The sequence below is a fragment of the Trematomus bernacchii genome, unplaced genomic scaffold (genome assembly GCF_902827165.1).
Source record: "Trematomus bernacchii unplaced genomic scaffold, fTreBer1.1, whole genome shotgun sequence".
Taxonomy (NCBI): domain Eukaryota; kingdom Metazoa; phylum Chordata; class Actinopteri; order Perciformes; family Nototheniidae; genus Trematomus; species Trematomus bernacchii.
The window spans coordinates 2,557,241-2,574,533 of record NW_022987966.1 but is presented as its reverse complement, the minus strand read 5'-3'; the positions used below and the strand labels follow the sequence as shown (position 1 = coordinate 2,574,533).

At 45.5% G+C, this 17,293-nt stretch overlaps 1 protein-coding gene across 4 annotated transcripts in view; it reads right to left on the bottom strand.

The window, feature by feature from the left end:
* The window catches only part of ryr1b (ryanodine receptor 1b (skeletal)), a 114,359-nt gene that overhangs the window by 59,285 nt on the left and 37,781 nt on the right, over positions 1-17,293 (bottom strand). For all 4 annotated transcript variants that reach the window (XM_034115847.1, XM_034115848.1, XM_034115849.1 and 1 more), the window contains 14 exons: positions 12,029-12,132; positions 11,861-11,944; positions 11,618-11,777; positions 11,264-11,411; positions 10,976-11,181; positions 10,422-10,596; positions 9,794-10,002; positions 9,358-9,704; positions 4,299-4,434; positions 3,985-4,145; positions 3,132-3,294; positions 2,964-3,050; positions 1,247-1,473; positions 59-503 (listed from right to left, as the gene is read on the bottom strand). In XM_034115847.1, the coding sequence (XP_033971738.1) occupies positions 59-503; positions 1,247-1,473; positions 2,964-3,050; positions 3,132-3,294; positions 3,985-4,145; positions 4,299-4,434; positions 9,358-9,704; positions 9,794-10,002; positions 10,422-10,596; positions 10,976-11,181; positions 11,264-11,411; positions 11,618-11,777; positions 11,861-11,944; positions 12,029-12,132 (2,652 nt within the window). The remainder of the gene's footprint in view (positions 1-58; positions 504-1,246; positions 1,474-2,963; positions 3,051-3,131; positions 3,295-3,984; positions 4,146-4,298; positions 4,435-9,357; positions 9,705-9,793; positions 10,003-10,421; positions 10,597-10,975; positions 11,182-11,263; positions 11,412-11,617; positions 11,778-11,860; positions 11,945-12,028; positions 12,133-17,293) is intronic.

Below are 17,293 nucleotides of genomic sequence, written 5' to 3'. Positions count from 1 at the left end.
AATAAGCAAGGGACAATTTAAACGTAATAAAAAGGTTCCGATGAGTCCTGTCTCGTACCTGGAGAGGGAAAACGGGGCTGAGGGTGTAGAGGTCGGGGTCGGTGCCGACAAAGTTGATGGAGGAGAAATGCAGCTTGGGCCGTAGGCAGGTGGTGAGGCCCACCCCGGGGAGGGAGTGGGCCTTCTTGGCGTCGGGGTACAGGTGGATGCTGAGCGTCTCCTGGGACATGGGCACGATGAACTCCCGGTTGGTGCCCAGGCGGGCCCGTTTGGCCGACTCCAGGTGGATGCTGATGAGCAGGTCGTAGTAGCCGCTGCGGAGGGGTCCGGGCAGGTAGGTGTTCTCCGTGGCGTAGAACAGCTGTGATTCGTCCACGTGGCTGCAGAGGGCGTGAGCCACACGGTTGTTGCCGAGCGCACACACGGCACAGTACAGCATCAGGGTGTGGTAGTGGAACTTCATCAGATCCTTACGCTCCGACAGCTCCAGGATGTCGATACACCTGGGGGACAAAGACAGGAAACTGATCAGATAAATATGCAGAGAGGAGAATGGAAGGGAATAGATCAGAATGGAACGGAATGGAACAGAATAGAATAGAATAGGAAAGAACAGAATACAATAAAATAGAATAGAATAGAACAGAACAGAATACTATAGAATAGAATAGAGTAGAACAGAATGTAATAGAATAGAACATAATGTAATGGAAAAGAACAGAATAGAACAGAACAAAATAGAATAGAACAGGTTAGATTAGAATACAACAGAATACTATAGAATAGAATGATTAGAATAGAACAGAATAAAATAGAACAGGAAATAATAAAATAGAACAGAAAATAATAGAACAGAATACTATAGAGCAGAACAGAATACAAGATGTGACCCTACAATGCACTTTCACCATGGGGCCTTGCATGAATTACCATGAATAAAATGTAACCTCTTTAGTTTTGATTTATGCCTGTGAGGCACTTCTACTTGACCTTTAGATAAGATATGCCATGAGAAGTTTAAGTGGGAGAAGAGTGTGTCTGCCACTTAGACTTCATTCTCAACCCCTCCTGCTTTGATGTGTGTGTATAAGAAACTTTGATGCTGTATTGTTCAGACACAGATTTGTGCTAACAAGCCTTTTGCCACATGAAGATGGTTTGATTCCCTTATACTGCCTTTTGACAATTGCTTAGAAAAACCTTTAACGCTTTTTTTTTCATCGATTCCTGACTTGCAGATTCTGACCTGTTCTCCTCTGGGATGTGCAGAGCCATCATGATGAGAGGTTCCGTGCACTCCACGCTCCAGCCCAGCCTCTCGCTCACTTTGCCCACCACCGGTTTGAGGAAGTGGTTGGGCATACGACTCCAGATAACCGGGGTCAGCATCTGGACGTCCAGCCTGGGGGGGCACTGCGGGACCGGGTTGTTGCGCTCGCTGCGGAACATGGCTGCTGAGATGGGCATGATATTCTGAGGGGGCAAGGGGGGAATGTATAGAAACAGTAATAAGCAAGAGAAAATAATGAGGTTGAGCTGACCGAAAATAGGTCACATTTGATACACTTTCTGTTATATTTGTATTTGTTTCTCTGTGGTTTGCTTCAGCCCTGTTAGTAAGAGCTGCAGTGACCCAAGTCTTAATCTTGACTACCTTTAGGCCCCCAAGAAGAAATATATTGAAGATTAAACAGGCCTTCAGTAAAACAAATGAAGTGAAAGTGTTATATTTACAGTATGTCATTGAAAAACAAAGAAAAAACACATTAGAAGGACAATTGTTTTTTCCAGCTGAACTTTTTTTCACATCCTTGTAAAAAAACAATATGGGGCAACCAGTCTTGTCAGTTGTCACCATTAACCAGACCATGATTTGAGTCTTCATTTAAAATGAATTATAATGTAATGTTAAATTGATAAATGTGTTGGTATTTGTATGTTAATCAGTGCTTTTAACTGTTTCATAATTCTTAGTGTGATTGATACATCTTGCTGCCCAGGGACTGCAGATGGAAATGATCTAATTGCCTAATCTGGCATTACATTACATTATATTACATTACATGTCACTTGTTAGACGCTTTTATCCAAAGCGACTTACATACTCAATACTGTGGGCAATCCCCACAGGGGCAATTTGGGGTGAAGTGTCTTGCCCAGGGACACAACGACATGCTGACTGCAGTGGGGTTTGAACCTGTGACCCCCTGATCCGAACACCAACGCACAACCCACTGCACCACACGCCTCCCGGCATTAATCACGTCTTCTATTTTTGATATTATTGTACATGTGCATGGTCCTTGTTTAAGTCATTACAAGAAAAGATGAGACAAGACAAGCACAACAAATGAAAGAATGCAGATGTGCATGAGATGTAGACTCTACCCATGTTTGACCCTTTACTTTGACATAGCTGTCACTGGCTAATCTCTGGTTGGCACAGACTCCAATCAGCAATGCAGTTCCATACACTTTACTGATACATTTCAACATTAAATAATTACTAAATAAGAGTTCACATTCACATTTTTTCTCTCCCTTTCCCAAATATCACTTTGATTTTTCCATTATTTTTCTCTATCTTTCCAAATACTTTTCCATATGTCAAAAATGAATGCAATAACATTTATTTTATCCCAACAGAGATTCATGATCCCTCGTCTTTTAACAAAGGTCAAGGGTAGGATGACCCGATTTGACCCATTTATTGAAATCACCAACACAAGTTTGATGTTATGATTTCAATGTGAAAGGGATATGAGACAATGTAGGCATTACGAATAAATAAAGCAATTTTCATTTCAAGCCTTTATTTACCCAGGTGTATCCCTTGAGATCATTGATCTCTTTTTCAAGGGAGACCTGCTCAATATAGTCCAATAAGTTAAATCAGAGGCAAAAACAATAACTTTAGAAAAGTTAAATTGTTCTGCAGTGTGTAAGCAAAAGTGGTTTCTGACCTTGAGTTTGCCCAGCTCCAGCTGCACCAAGTTCTGGTTGGATGGCTGAACGAAGACAGCGGGGAACAGCTTGGTGTTTGGCTCCACCTGAAAGGAAACACCTCTGGTTTCAATGCTCCACACTGTAACATCACTACATTTAAGCAGATACAAATAGCCTTTCCTTACCTGGTAAAAGGTGTTTATCTCTTTTCCATTGGCTGTAAAGGTCATGAGACCGGTTGCCAGATCAACCAAGCAGCCAACAACCATGTCCTCCTGGCTGAAGCGGGTCTGCTGATTGCTGACCAGGTCCCCTCCCCACACCATATAACAGTTACTGTGCTTCATGCTGCAGAGAAAAAGCAAAACTCATCTCAACTCTAAAGTTAAGTGTGGTGAGTACATGGAAAGAGAGAGAACATTTTTTTTAAATGTGGCATATGGGGAAAATATAACTGAAGAAAAGAAAGGGACCGAGTGTAGAACCTTGAGGGACACCACAAAATATAAAAGACAATAACAAGTTCCTTATTGCTTCAATACTAATGTTAGTTAGTCCGATAGGAGGTTTAAGTAGTTTTAAAGAGGCATATTTTGCTAATTATTACAGATCATTTTTGTATTTTGTGCCTGTACTGTCTCTATGCTTTAATGTTCAAAAAGGTCTTTATTTTTCTCATACTGCCTGTGCTGCAGCACCTTTTTGTCAGAGAGAAAACTCCCTCTTGAGGGGTCACAGGGAAATTAGCCTTTACAGAACATTTACAGGCAAAAAAAACCTATATACAGTAACACCCTCCAGGAAAGGGGAAACCCAAAGAGGATAATACTACTGAACATCATTTTAAGTAGAAACCGAAACCCAACAATAATAGTTATTTACAAGTGTAAGAACAGTGTATTTATATATATATATATACATTTATTACTGATCTATGTCCTTTATCCCACTAGCGTGCACATAGAGGATCAGTCCTTAATCACATTACATATTAAACAAAGATTGTAAATAGCATATTCAAATATGGGAAAGACTTACCTGTCATGTATGTTGCCTTTGTCATCTCCAACAGTAACAGTGACACTGCGCACTTTGGAAAGGTCAAAGCCTGGATCATACTGGTGGTAGTCCGGAGTGACCCAGCCAATCCACACACCAGAAGGCTCCTGCCCAGCGAAGATCCTCACAGAATAGTAATACTGAAAAAAGGAAACAAGTAAGATAACAGAAAACATAGAAGACAGTAATATTGGATTGTCTAGAAATGCTATAATAGCCTGATCCATGGACATTGGAGGGATACTTTTAACATGTGCCTATCCTAGAATAGTAGCGTATCGAGTTTAGCTTACAGTGGTGGTATTCAGGATGAACTCAGGGTCATCTCTGTCGTCCGGGACCACATCTTCCACCAAACGTGGCACTGTTGGAGGGGCAGGACCAGGAGAGAGAGGAATCATGGCAACCTTCTTGGCCTTGGCGAAGAATCTTTATGTGGAAAAAAGAAAACAAATGCTTTGGACACTTAGATCTGAATGCTGGGGGATGGGTAGACCTTTTTGACCCATGTTTAGTCCTTAGAACATGGTTAAATAAAGCTCCCAAAAAGTGTGCAGGGGGTTGATGCAAATTTTCTTAGTGGCCAAATGGTGAAGTTAAACCATCCGCGTCAGTCCGTGAAGTAATTTAGGCTAATTTTATGTAAATGAACTTGCCAGGATAACCACTTTAATTGCTATTTCTTTTAAATCATTATGGTCAAGTTGTTAAAGTGGACCTATTATGCTATATTGGAAAAATATATTGTAGGGCCATACCTATACAACACATGTCTGTGAAGTTTTTTGCTTAAAATACCAAACAGATCACCCATTGTAGCCATGCCTCATACTGCTCATACCCCTCTTTTGCAGCCCTGTTAGAGAAACTCGGATTTTGGGTCCTTAGCTTGAAAAAAAAAAAGAGGAGGCGGAGCTAATGCCTGATCAGAATTCTACCGGAGATAAAAGTTCAATTCTGCTGTGATAAAACGCCATCCTGTTCTAAACCACATCAAGGATTATTTCTGAAACAGTATGGAGCTCAAATGCTTTTTCTCTTGCGGGTTTATCACAAGGTGAGTTCCTGCTTTTTAAACACAAGTGCTCTCCAGTACAGGTTAGCTCTGAGTGCACCCGCAGCACCCGCAGCAGTCTCAGCGGGGGCAACACGGGCAGCAGCGAGATCAGCAGCGGCGTCAGAATCGCCCTTCGGCGGCTGCAGGGGCACCGTCCCATGTCTCCGCTCCTCTGCCACAGAGACAGGGTCGGAGAGGAACGAAGAACCCCTGCTCCTGGTCTGCTCCTCCGAGAGAGCCTCCGAGGAAGCAGAGCCGAAGATGACTTTTTGGGGGGGATATGCGGGAAGGCAATTTGAATAAAAACGTTTCAAATTCCAACAGTGTGTCTGTAGCAACTGTTTCTCACATTTCCCCCACACTAGTCAGGCCGGCTGCTGTTAACCTGTCGGTTAATAAGCAGCAGGGCTCGCTGCATAAACCAGCTGTTTTTAACCTGTCGGTTAACAGACAACTGGGCTCGCCGTTTGAGCCGGCTACCTCTGACCTGTCGGTTAGCAGGCAGCAGGGCTCGCTGCACAAGCCAGCTGTATTCAACCAGTCGGTTATTAGACAGCAGGGCTTGACGTTTAAACCTGATGCTTCTAACCTGTCGGTTAGCAGGCAGCACGGTTTTTCCTCTGTCCCAGGTGTGCCTACTACACACGGTCGTAATGAGCCTAGGGCTGTTATTACGCGCTGTGTGAATAGCACTGCACACACCTCCGCGCATTCCTCAGGCCGGTGTGTGATGCAGCGTGTGGAGACCCCTTTGCAGCCCTTTCGGGCGGGGCCCCCCTTGGGTTGCTTCACGAGCAACAGCGGCAAGGGCTCTGGCATGGCTCGTCACCATGACTACCACAGCACAGCAAGAACATGTTCGCCCGCTCTCGGAGCATTGCTCAGAGTGGCGGCGAATATGTTTGATGGACAGATGGATGAGCAGGCTGATCAGCAGAGGGTACTCTCTGCAATTCGCCTCCCCCCCCCCGCAGTTCAATGGGATTCAGGAAACACTCCTGTCATCCCAAGAACAGTGTCTTGCGCTCCAGTCAGAGCTGCAGGAACTCCTGGTAAAAAGTGCAATTTCCAGGGTTCCTCAAGGGGAAAAGAATCAAGGGTTTTACTCCCGTTATTTTCTTATCCCGAAAAAGACCGGGGGAATGAGACCCATCCTCGATCTGTCAGCATTCAACAGGGCAATAATGAAAAGACCTTTTCATATGCTGACAATCAAACAGGTGCTGGAGTATGTTCACCAGGGAGACTGGTTTACTTCAATAGACCTGAAGGATGCCTACTTCCACATAACCATCATCCCGAAACACAGGAAATTCCTGCATTTTTCATTCCAGGGAATATCGTACCAGTTCAATCGACTGCTGTTCAGATATTCCCTGGCTCCACGCACTTTTTCAAAGTGTGTGGAGACGCTACACAGAGAAGGGATGAGAGTATTATTTTATCTGGACGACCTGCTGTTGCTGGCTCGCTCCAGGGAGGAAGTTGCTTAACAGACGATACAGCTCGTATCACATCTGTCAAAGCTGGGTTTCGTAATAAACTGGAAGAAGAGCTGCCCTCTTCCCTCCCAGAGTATTATTTACCTGTGTGTGGAATTGAACTCAGCCCGCATGAGAGCGCGACTCTCACAGCAGAGAGTGGAGAAAGTGACAGCTCTCCTCCGACGCGTCACACCTCGCAGGGTGGTGACAGTGTTATGCAGCTGTTAGGCATGATGTCAACTGGTCACGTGGTGATCCCCCTGGGACTCCTTCACATGAGGAGACTCCACAGGTAGTTTATTCGCCTGCGCATCGACCCCGTGCGTCAGAAGAGACGCATGGTGTACATTCCTCCTTCCGTGGGTTTGGATTTAACCTACTGGAAAGATCTCCACGTCCTGTCAGTGGGGGTGCCCCTGGGCAGAGTGACGTCACACACAGCAGTGTTCACAGACGCATCTCTCGCAGGCTGGCGAGGAACGTGCATGTCACAGGCAGTGGGGGGATAGTGGCCGGCTCACATGTCTCTCCACATAAACGTGCTGGAGTTAATCTCCGTATGGAGAGTAATCCAGCACTTCGCCCCGTTGCTGTACAATCAACATGTGTTGATTCGAACAGACAACAAAGCAGCGGCGGCCTACATAAATCGCCAAGGAGGTGTACGATCAGCGCAGCTGCTGAGCACAGCCAGGCGGCTGCTATCAGAGCAGTGTATATTCCCGGCGAGTTGAACAGAGGGGCAGACCTCATGTCTAGAGGAGGTCCTCACCAAGAGGACTGGAGCCTCCACCCCGAACTGGTCTCCCAGGTATGGAGCAGGTTCGGGAGAGCGGAGGTGGATCTGTTCGCTGCACGCGGGAACGCGCAATGTGCCCTCTGGTTCCCTGAGAACGCAGGACCTCAGGGGGTGGACGCGTTCGCACACAGACCTTGGCCCAGGGTGTTATTATACGCTTTCCCACCAGTTCCTCTGATCCCTCGGTTCCTGGACCGAGTGCAGGAGGAGAGACTGACAGCGGTCTAAAATAGCCCCGGAGTGCACAGGAGCGTCCTGGTTTCCATGCCTACAGCGGATGCTGTCAGGGAGACCGTGGGAAATTCCGTGGCGCAGGGACGCTCTCTCCCAGGTGGAGGGAGCGATCAGCTCACCCAGGTCACCCAGTATTAGGCCAACGTTTGTGGGCATGGCCCCTGAACGGGAACATTTAGAGGGGCTGGGCCTCTCTCAAGATGTTGTCAGTACCATTCAGGGATCAAGGGCCGCGTCCACCAGATCATCCTACACAGCCAAATGGACAGCGTTCCAGCGTTGGTGTGTAGGGAAAAGCCTGGACCCCGTTACGTGCCCCCTGCCTCACGTGCTGTCGTTCCTCCAGCTGTTGCTGGACAGGAATTGGCTTATAGCACGTTCAAAACATATGCTGCTGCCATTTCATCTTGCCACGTAGGTTTTGGTGTCAGCACGGTGGTTAGTCACCCTCTGACAAAACGTTTTCTACAAGGAGTACAGAGACTCAGACCACTTCTCATCTCCTCTGTCCCGTGCGTGCGCTGTCATGCTATATTGCACGCACAGCTACGTTGCGCAGTTCCCAGCACCTGGTTGTGCATTACAGAGAGCGCTCAATAGGGCAGCCTCTGTCTGCACAACGCCTGTCACACTGGTTGTGTGAGGCTGTGTCACAGGCGTATGTCTCCTCTGGGTTGGATCCCCCGGAGAACATCAAAGCACACAGCACCAGAGGAATTTCAACCTCTACGGCGTTGCACGGAGGAATGACAGTGGAAGACATTTGCACTGCTGCGTCTTGGTCTTCCCCCTGTTCTTTTATTCGTTTTTATTTGAGGGATGTCTCCCATTCCTCTCTGACACACTCAGTACTGAATGTCCTGTCAGAGTGAGTAATGTCGGGGACACAACTGTGTGCCCTCTCCCCTGCCTGTCGGCACTCAGAGAGCTGCCCTTTTTCCCTCTTTTATCGTTTTAACAAGTGGGACTTTGGTCTCTACTTTTTATAACGACAGGTATTCACCTTCATTCCCTCATGGAGAATATTCATTAACCCAATAGCGATAGCCTTAGAGGGCGAAGCCTTATACGATATAGAACTGGGGTTACGTACTGTAACCCAGCTTCTATGAGTATAGGCGCAGCCCTCTGAGGTTCGGGCCCCACTGGCTCCGCGAATAGCTGAAGAAAAGCTGTTTGTGTGGGAGCAGATTGTCGGGCCTACTTCCTATTTATACGGAAGTGAGGCCGTAGGTGGGGCCCACGTCATAGGTGGGCGTGGATTAAGTCTGTCAGTGCTGCGCATGCGCAGTGGGATTACCCAATAGCGATAGCCTTAGAGGGCTGCGCCTATACTCATAGAAGCTGGGTTACAGTAGGTAACCCCAGTTTTTAAAATATTTGGGTACGGAGAAAAAGAGAAAGGGTTTTATTTTCTGACGCTGCGTGAGTTCCCCGACACACCGGGGACACATATTTATGTATAAAAGACATCAAAAAGTGCATTTTGCATGATAGGTCCCCTTTAAGTTAAAATATGCTAAAAGCCAAATCTGCAGATTAGAGGCAGGACTCCTGCTCTCTGGGACCCATTGATAAGGAAGATGGCATTTATGTTCTTGGAAGTCAGGCCCTCGTTGCTTTCGGCACCACTGACCAACTCTCATAACAATGAATGAGGCCAACCCTTTGATGCTGTATCCAGTTCTCATTATACACCCACTGGATGAATGCTTCCCACCTTAAATACTCTGCAGGCTTGTTCCTCTTCTCTCAAAGAAACAGCCTGCCACACTTACCCTTTTTTCTTTCCCTTTTCCGACACTGAGTCCTTCTCATTCTCCATGGAGAGCTCCTTCGCCACCGACGGCTCCTTCTTGTCGTCCTCCTGCTCCTTGCGGCCAGCAGACCTCTTCAGAACCTCAAACTCTGAGTCGGGTTCCACCACTATCACCTCCTCTTCAGGTATGGTGAGGGCCCGGGTGAGAGGGGTTGTGCCTGCTGTGACCTTGAAGGTCTCGTGGAACTGGACCGGCATGCTGAGTCTGAGGAACATCATGTCGGTGTTGGCGTTCTGCGAGCCAAAGGTCCTGTGGGTCAGCTTCAGACAGGGGGCGCTGTCCACCGTCCCATCCACACGGGAGATCTGGGAGACAATAGGTTTAAAGGTAAAAAGATGATCAGTTTTCACATGTCAATCTTCTTCTATCATTAAAAGTGTGACTGAGTTACTACCTCAATATGATTGTGATCGTGGGGTACAGGCACGAACTGGGGCAGACTTTTACTGAACCACATGGTGATGTCTCGCTTCATGTTGATGGCGAAAGGTTCAAAACCTTCCTGCAGGCCACAGATGGCAAAGTAGCGCAGGCTGCTGACATTCTGCCCGAGATTAATCCTGCCAACCTGACCCAGGCCCAGCGCACACACTGGGATAAAACCTGAGGAGTGAAACCACAGGAATTAATTATAGGGAAAGTTAAAATAGTAAATGCTATACATTTGTGCTGATATCTCATACAAATGTATACAGAATAAACACAAATACGTTTTTGAGAAATATTGTTTTCCTGTTAGTGTTGCACAATTAATCATGGTTTTATCAAATGCGCAGTAAGTACAATATTTGCTAAAGGCAAAATATGTTAAAAATACTGGAAAGGGGTACTGTGGAGCTGTGGAGAGAAGTCCCGGCATATAAACATTCATCTAAAGACTCGTTTTGTACAGATCACACACAAAATGGTCCTTCACTCTGATATCGAAAAATCACATTGTAGTTGCGATATCAGCCAAAATCGTCCAGCTACTTTCCGTTACTGCTACTTATTCTGATCACATAAGGTACTATGGCTCTTACCTTCACCCATCTCGATGTCTTTGAACGCCATATCTGAGCCCGAGTCACTGATCAACATTTCTCCGTTGAGCGTGAACATGATGTTATTATCAGTCAGGTCGATCATACAACCGACGACATCGCCCGACAGCCACTGGCGACCGAAGGGATCATTGCCAACATGCCATCGTTGAGCCTGGAGAGGGTTACATCAATCATTTATCCATAGGACACTGCCTCCAAATTCCATTCGAAAAAAACAGAGACATCAATGTCAGGCCGTAATGTACTCGTAACAGATTTGCTAAGAAAAGGTCAAGACACACAAAAAAGTGCCTCGAAAAATTGTAAAGAAAGGCATTATATCACTGAAATGTGGTTATTATCAAGTCCAGCATACATCTTAAGGGATGTCACAATCTCAAAATGTCTTCAAAATTCTACAATTTTTTTTGTTTGATGGGCAAAGAGTGGATTTACTGAAAATAACTAACATTTATCTGTGCAAATTTGTAAGTCTAACTACACGACAGTCTAAACCTGACATATTGACCTGACATTGATTTGGGACTGACCTTATTTCCGTTGAAAACGTAGGCCAGCTCATCAGCTCCCAGCTCGTTGTCAGAGCGGACACTGGGACGGGCCCAGCCCACTCTCATCTCCCCCGTGGTGACCGCCTCAAACTCAAAGTACCACTTCCCCTGGGTGATCGCGTACGACTTCTCCGCCCTGAAGATCCGTACCTTGTCCCCGCGGGTGTTCTCAAGGCCATGGCCCGCTGCATGGAAAGCATGAGGGATTAAGAAACATTGAGATTTTGGAGATGTGGATGATATTCTGGGTGAAATGATCCCACTCACAGCTCTCCTGATCTGGAGGCTCAATGTTGTAGCCATAGCCAATGAGGGTGCGGACAGCGTTGTTCACACTGTCTCGGTTCGTTTTCTTCGTTTTCTCGTCCAGAAGGTTGTAAGGTACCAGACGAGGGTTTCGCTTATTCATGATGTCCTGAGAAGTGAAACAGATTACGACTTGATATAATACAAAAAAGATGTGACTTATTGTATATCTTATAAACAACGACATTATTAGAAAGGCACCAGGGCTTAGCCTAAAGTGGTTGATACCTGTAAACATGCATCATTTGGTTGCTCAAAATGAATTGGCCTAAAAAGTAATAATAAAAAAACGTATTAAGGATTGGAATTACATACCTGCACAATACTGTAGGTCCATCCTTGTCGTACCCGGTCCCTTGCCCAAACATTATGTCCGTTTTCTGCCAGTTTCTCTACGAGCTGGTTCTGGTTGGGTGTCAGTTTGACATGGTTCAGGTCAAGGGGGGCAGGCTTGTATGCGTTAGTCATCACGTAGCTGGAGGACAAATGCAAGTTCATATTCAATTATACATAAAAGATAATGCCTAACGTTAAACAGAAATGTGTTTGTTGCCATACGTCTTAGGCAGCTTGATCTTCTTGAGATTCTCCTCTGCTTTCTCGTCACCCATGCCAACGTGGCAACCCAGCGCCAGGAGAGTCCTATAAGGTAATAACAATACAGGCATCAACTATTTTATCGTGGATTAAATTCCTTCATCTAAAGAAACTCTGTTGTTAACTCACTTGAGGGTCTCTCCTGACATCTGCAGGTTGTAGTTCCTCTCTGGTTCAGGGAGGCTCTGAAAGTCCACCAGACAGGGGTGGAGCTTCTTGTTGTCGTCCCTGAACTGTGGAGGAAGAAGACTTTAGGTTACTTACATTGACTTCACTTTTTTTATTTAGAGACAGGCAGTAGCACAGTCCATAGAGGCTTGGCTTTGGACCAGATGGTCACCGGTTCAAGTCTCCGCACAGATCAAAAATATATACTTGATGGGGACTGGTAGCTAGATAGGTGCCGGTTCACCTCCAGGGCACTGCCGTGGAGTCATTGAGTATGGCACAGAACCCCCAACTGATCCCTGGCGTCGTAAAGTGGCAGCCCCTTTGCCTTGCACCTCTACGTCTAATTAGTATTGTATGATTTATCCTATTGGTGTATGTGTGTATTTGAACTGTGACTGCATATATCAGCAACATAGTGAAAACCTACTTTACTAAAGTAAGGCGTCGGGCTTCGTCTACTCACCAGTCAAACAAAAAATGTATTATTAATTGGTTTGTTTGCCCTTGTAGACCCTTCTCTGTATCTAGTTGATACATGAATCAAATCATTAAGAACATTTTTTTTGTCTAAAATGGGGAAGACTACATCTCTGCTTTTTTTTTCATCAGAATTCGAAATCATTGTTCTCGTAATGAAAGATACTGAATACTGATGACTAGGGGTGTAACGGTATCCGTATTCGCCCCGTACCGTCACGGTTCGGTGCATGCAGTCACGCCTTTCTTTTACAAGTGGGAAAAAAGTCTGTCATTCAGGGCAGTATCCACTACACTATATATAATCCAGGGGGCGGTATTGCGCCTAAAAGCTGTTTGCCAACAAATGAAGAAGAACAAGAAAACACAACAAAACGAACAAAATACAAGAAGAAGAAAAGTTAGTATAGAGTGCCACAGTGACGCGTCCTAAAACCCGGAAGTAAGTTAGCATGTTACCACGTCCGGTTCCTTCCTACATCAGCAGTGACCACACTGGTGATTTTTGAAGAGTTTACTTGTCTGAAAAACGATGGTTGTTAACAAGTGGCTGAATAGGACTACAGAAGTTGTCCAGGCCGTTTTACGTCATTACACCGAACACGTAAAACACTCCCACTAAGTTTGTTTGCCCTGTTCTGCTTGAAAGCAAGTACCTGCCTCCTGCAAACTGTTCAAACAAACGCTTCAACTTGTACCATTTAGAATCTGTATGTTTGAATATGGATCTTAAGTTGGCGTGACGTTGAAGCAGCGACCCTGCTGTAGTTCGTTTATAGCATAACGTTAGCATTTTGCTTCTGGCGACTAGATTTATGATTAGAAAATTATAAAAGTAGGGTAGACATGTGGATATTATCCGGCTGAACAAAACGTGATCCGTCTCTTAAATGTGTGTCAACCACACACCTTATTCCGAGCTATTTTCCAAAATCCTATGGAGAAATTGCATTGGTTTTTGTCGAAGGAACCGGAAGTAGTTCACTTCCGGGTTTTAGGACGCGTCACTGCGGTTCTCTATTGCGAGTTCAGATAACACACAGGAGCTAGAAGACCCACCTGTTTCTTTTAAATCAGCTGTGTGGGAACATTTCGGGTTCCCTGTGGACTACAATAATGATGGAGTGCGAGTGGTGGATCGGACGAGGACGGTGTGCCGGTGTGCAAGATTAACTGTTTTTTTAGATCAACTGGTTTATGGGCAGATGTGTCGGGGGCGTGGCCTTCGACTGAAATACACATTTCGATCGCTTCTTCTGTCGTTTACATACATCTTTTGTTATATTTGGCTCGGTAGGAAGACTTTGATGCACATTCAGTACCAGTGTGTGAGGTTGTGGTTAGGATGGCGATATCTGGACGCGTACAGCGAGGACTACAAAAAGACAAACGAGGTGACTGGGGATGTCTGTTCAAAACATTGCGAGCTCCAATAAATCATTTAAACCAGCTATTGTTGCCAGACATGATATTACTGAATATCGTTCTTAATGTCCATCTGAGACCTGTGTATACCTTCAGACAGCATCCAAGTGAAGCGTACATTGTTAACTCACAGTTTGAAAGCAGCATGAAGAAGTCTTCAGCTGTGGTAAACTGTGATCCGCTCAGGGAACTGGGATCCGCCCAGGGAAAACTGCGATCCGCCCAGGGAACTGCGATCCGCCCAGGGAACTGCGATCCGCCCAGGGAACTGCGATCCGCTCAGGGAACTGGGATCCGCCCAGGGAACTGGGATCCGCCCAGGGAACTGCGATCCGCTCAGGGAACTGGGATCCGCTCAGGGAACTGGGATCCGCTCAGGGAACTGGGATCCGCCCAGGGAACTGGGATCCGCCCAGGGAACTGCGATCCGCTCAGGGAACTGGGATCCGCTCAGGGAACTGGGATCCGCTCAGGGAACTGGGATCCGCCCAGGGAACTGGGATCCGCCCAGGGAACTGGGATCCGCCCAGGGAACTGCGATCCGCTCAGGGAACTGGGATCCGCTCAGGGAACTGGGATCCGCTCAGGGAACTGGGATCCGCCCAGGGAACTGGGATCCGCCCAGGGAACTGGGATCCGCTCAGGGAACTGGGATCCGCTCAGGGAACTGGGATCCGCCCAGGGAACTGGGATCCGCCCAGGGAACTGTGATCCGCCCAGGGAACTGTGATCCGCCCAGGGAACTGTGATCCGCCCAGGTTAAACTGGGTTACGACTTCTGTGGCTATCTACCAGCGATCATGTTTAATATGAAAGACTACACACACATGTATCCCTTATAAAAACGGTATTCTGCAGCACCCATCCAGATAAGATGTGACTGTTAACTCGTTTTGCAAAGATAGCAGCAGAAATGTCATTGCTGCATGTGCAGGGATATTTAGACTTTAAAATGGGGGACGTGATGCCTATGCTGTTAAGTATTTTATTTTGGTGAGTCTGTCGCAAGACAGAAAAGACAGCCAGTATTGCTAGAATATAAACCTTTTTTTAAATTGCATTCTGTTTCTAGCGCAACAGCTTTGGTCCAGATTTACATCCTATCAGCTACTGCATTAGCAGACATAGCAACAGGAAATGGGGGCCTATTTAGAAAGTTAGCGTTTAAAAATGTCTATATTGTGAGGCTAAATATTGTATTGTATAGCATAATGTTGCATGGCAATTATATATATAACGAAACACATGGCCTGATTTGCATATTGGAACTTTATGTGTGCACTAGAACACATGTATAATTATGTAAAATTAACACTTATCACAACATAATGTGGGCTTGCATTTTTCTGGAACTTTTTAACAATGTTAATGTAACAAAATCAGCTGTGGTGGTCTAATACGTCGTGTTAATCCGTGGCGCACTCATAACGCGCAGGGCTCGAGTGATTTTTGCTGTTGGGACTCGGGTTTGAGTCCAGCATGAACTTTTTTGTTATTTTCATGTCGATGGACACTGAATATTATGTTTGAATAGAGGATTCCTAATATTGTTTGCCGAGACCAACATTAATGACCAAGCAGCATTTTAAAGTCTAAATATCCCTGCACATGCAGCAATGACATTTCTGCTGCTATCTTTGCAAAACGAGTTAACAGTCACATCTTATCTGGATGGGTGCTGCAGAATACCATTTTTATAAGGGATACATGTGTGTGTAGTCTTTCATATTAAACATGATCGCTGGTAGATAGCCACAGAAGTCGTAATACAGTTTAACCTGGGCGGATCACAGTTCCCTGAGCGGATCACAGTTTAACCTGGGCGGATCCCAGTTCCCTGGGCGGATCACAGTTTACCTGAGCGGATCCCAGTTCCCTGAGCGGATCACAGTTTACCTGAGCGGATCCCAGTTCCCTGAGCGGATCACAGTTTACCTGAGCGGATCCCAGTTCCCTGAGCGGATCACAGTTTACCTGAGCGGATCCCAGTTCCCTGAGCGGATCACAGTTTACCTGAGCGGATCCCAGTTCCCTGAGCGGATCACAGTTTACCTGAGCGGATCCCAGTTCCCTGAGCGGATCACAGTTTACCTGAGCGGATCCCAGTTCCCTGAGCGGATCACAGTTTACCTGAGCGGATCACAGTTTACCTGAGCGGATCACAGTTTACCTGAGCGGATCACAGTTTACCTGAGCGGATCACAGTTTACCACAGCTGAAGACTTCTCCGCGCTGCTTTCAAACTGTGAGTTAACAACGTACGCTTCACTTGGAGGCTGTCTGTCTTCTAAACGACAGAAGAAGCGATCGAAATGTGTATTTCAGTCGAAGGCCACGCCCCCGACACATCTGACCATAAACCAGTTGATCTAAAAAAACAGTTAATCTCGCACACCGGCGTTGTTCGACAGCGGTGCGGTATGCTAATGGTAACACACGGCAAACATGCTAAATCATATCAGAAGGCATCACCCAGATTTGCCAATCACCGGAGCCCGGCAAAAGACAACAGCAGTTCAACAGCTTATCCCCGCTGTTTTTAAGAAGCCAATAGACATGAAAGCGGAGAGACCAAAATAAATAACGGAAGCTATTGGCATGTTTTTCAACGGCTATGCTGCGCCCTTATGCAATAGTAGAGGACCCCGGCTTTTATTGATTGTGATTGAAAGTGATTGAAACACTATCTTATTATTTATTTTGTAATATTTTCAAGACGAATGTATGTTAGAGTTTCTTATTTTTAAACTGAAACTTGCACTACTGTTTAAAAATAAATCAAAACAAACCTGGAATTATACATTTGGGACTTTTTTTTGCTTTTTCTTGTTGTACCGAACCCGTACCGAACCGTGACCCCCAAACCGAGGTACATACCGAACCGTGAATTCTGTGAACCGTTACACCCCTACTGATGACAACAACATTTTATCAAATTTGTGTTTTTGTTTACAAGACTGTTTACTATTCCTGATCAGTTCAAAACTTACTTTAAAAGGAAATCACAGGTACATTTTTACACAAATCGTCAATCTTCATATCTTAATGCCTCAAAGTGTATCACCTGCAGAGGTCCATTTTACATCAGATTGAGGGGTACCAAATGATGGAATGGCTTTTCAAAGCCACTGTTCCTCTATACATTGTTACAATAAAAAAGACCATTTACCAAATAAGAAAAGTGGGTTTTCTGCCTCTTGCTGCTATGTATATATTGTTTTATCTGTTATGTTTGTGTATTTAAATTGTAAAAAGAATATTAAAATGAAAAGAATACAAAAATAAACAAAAGATTGTTGTTATTTTAATTATGAATAACAC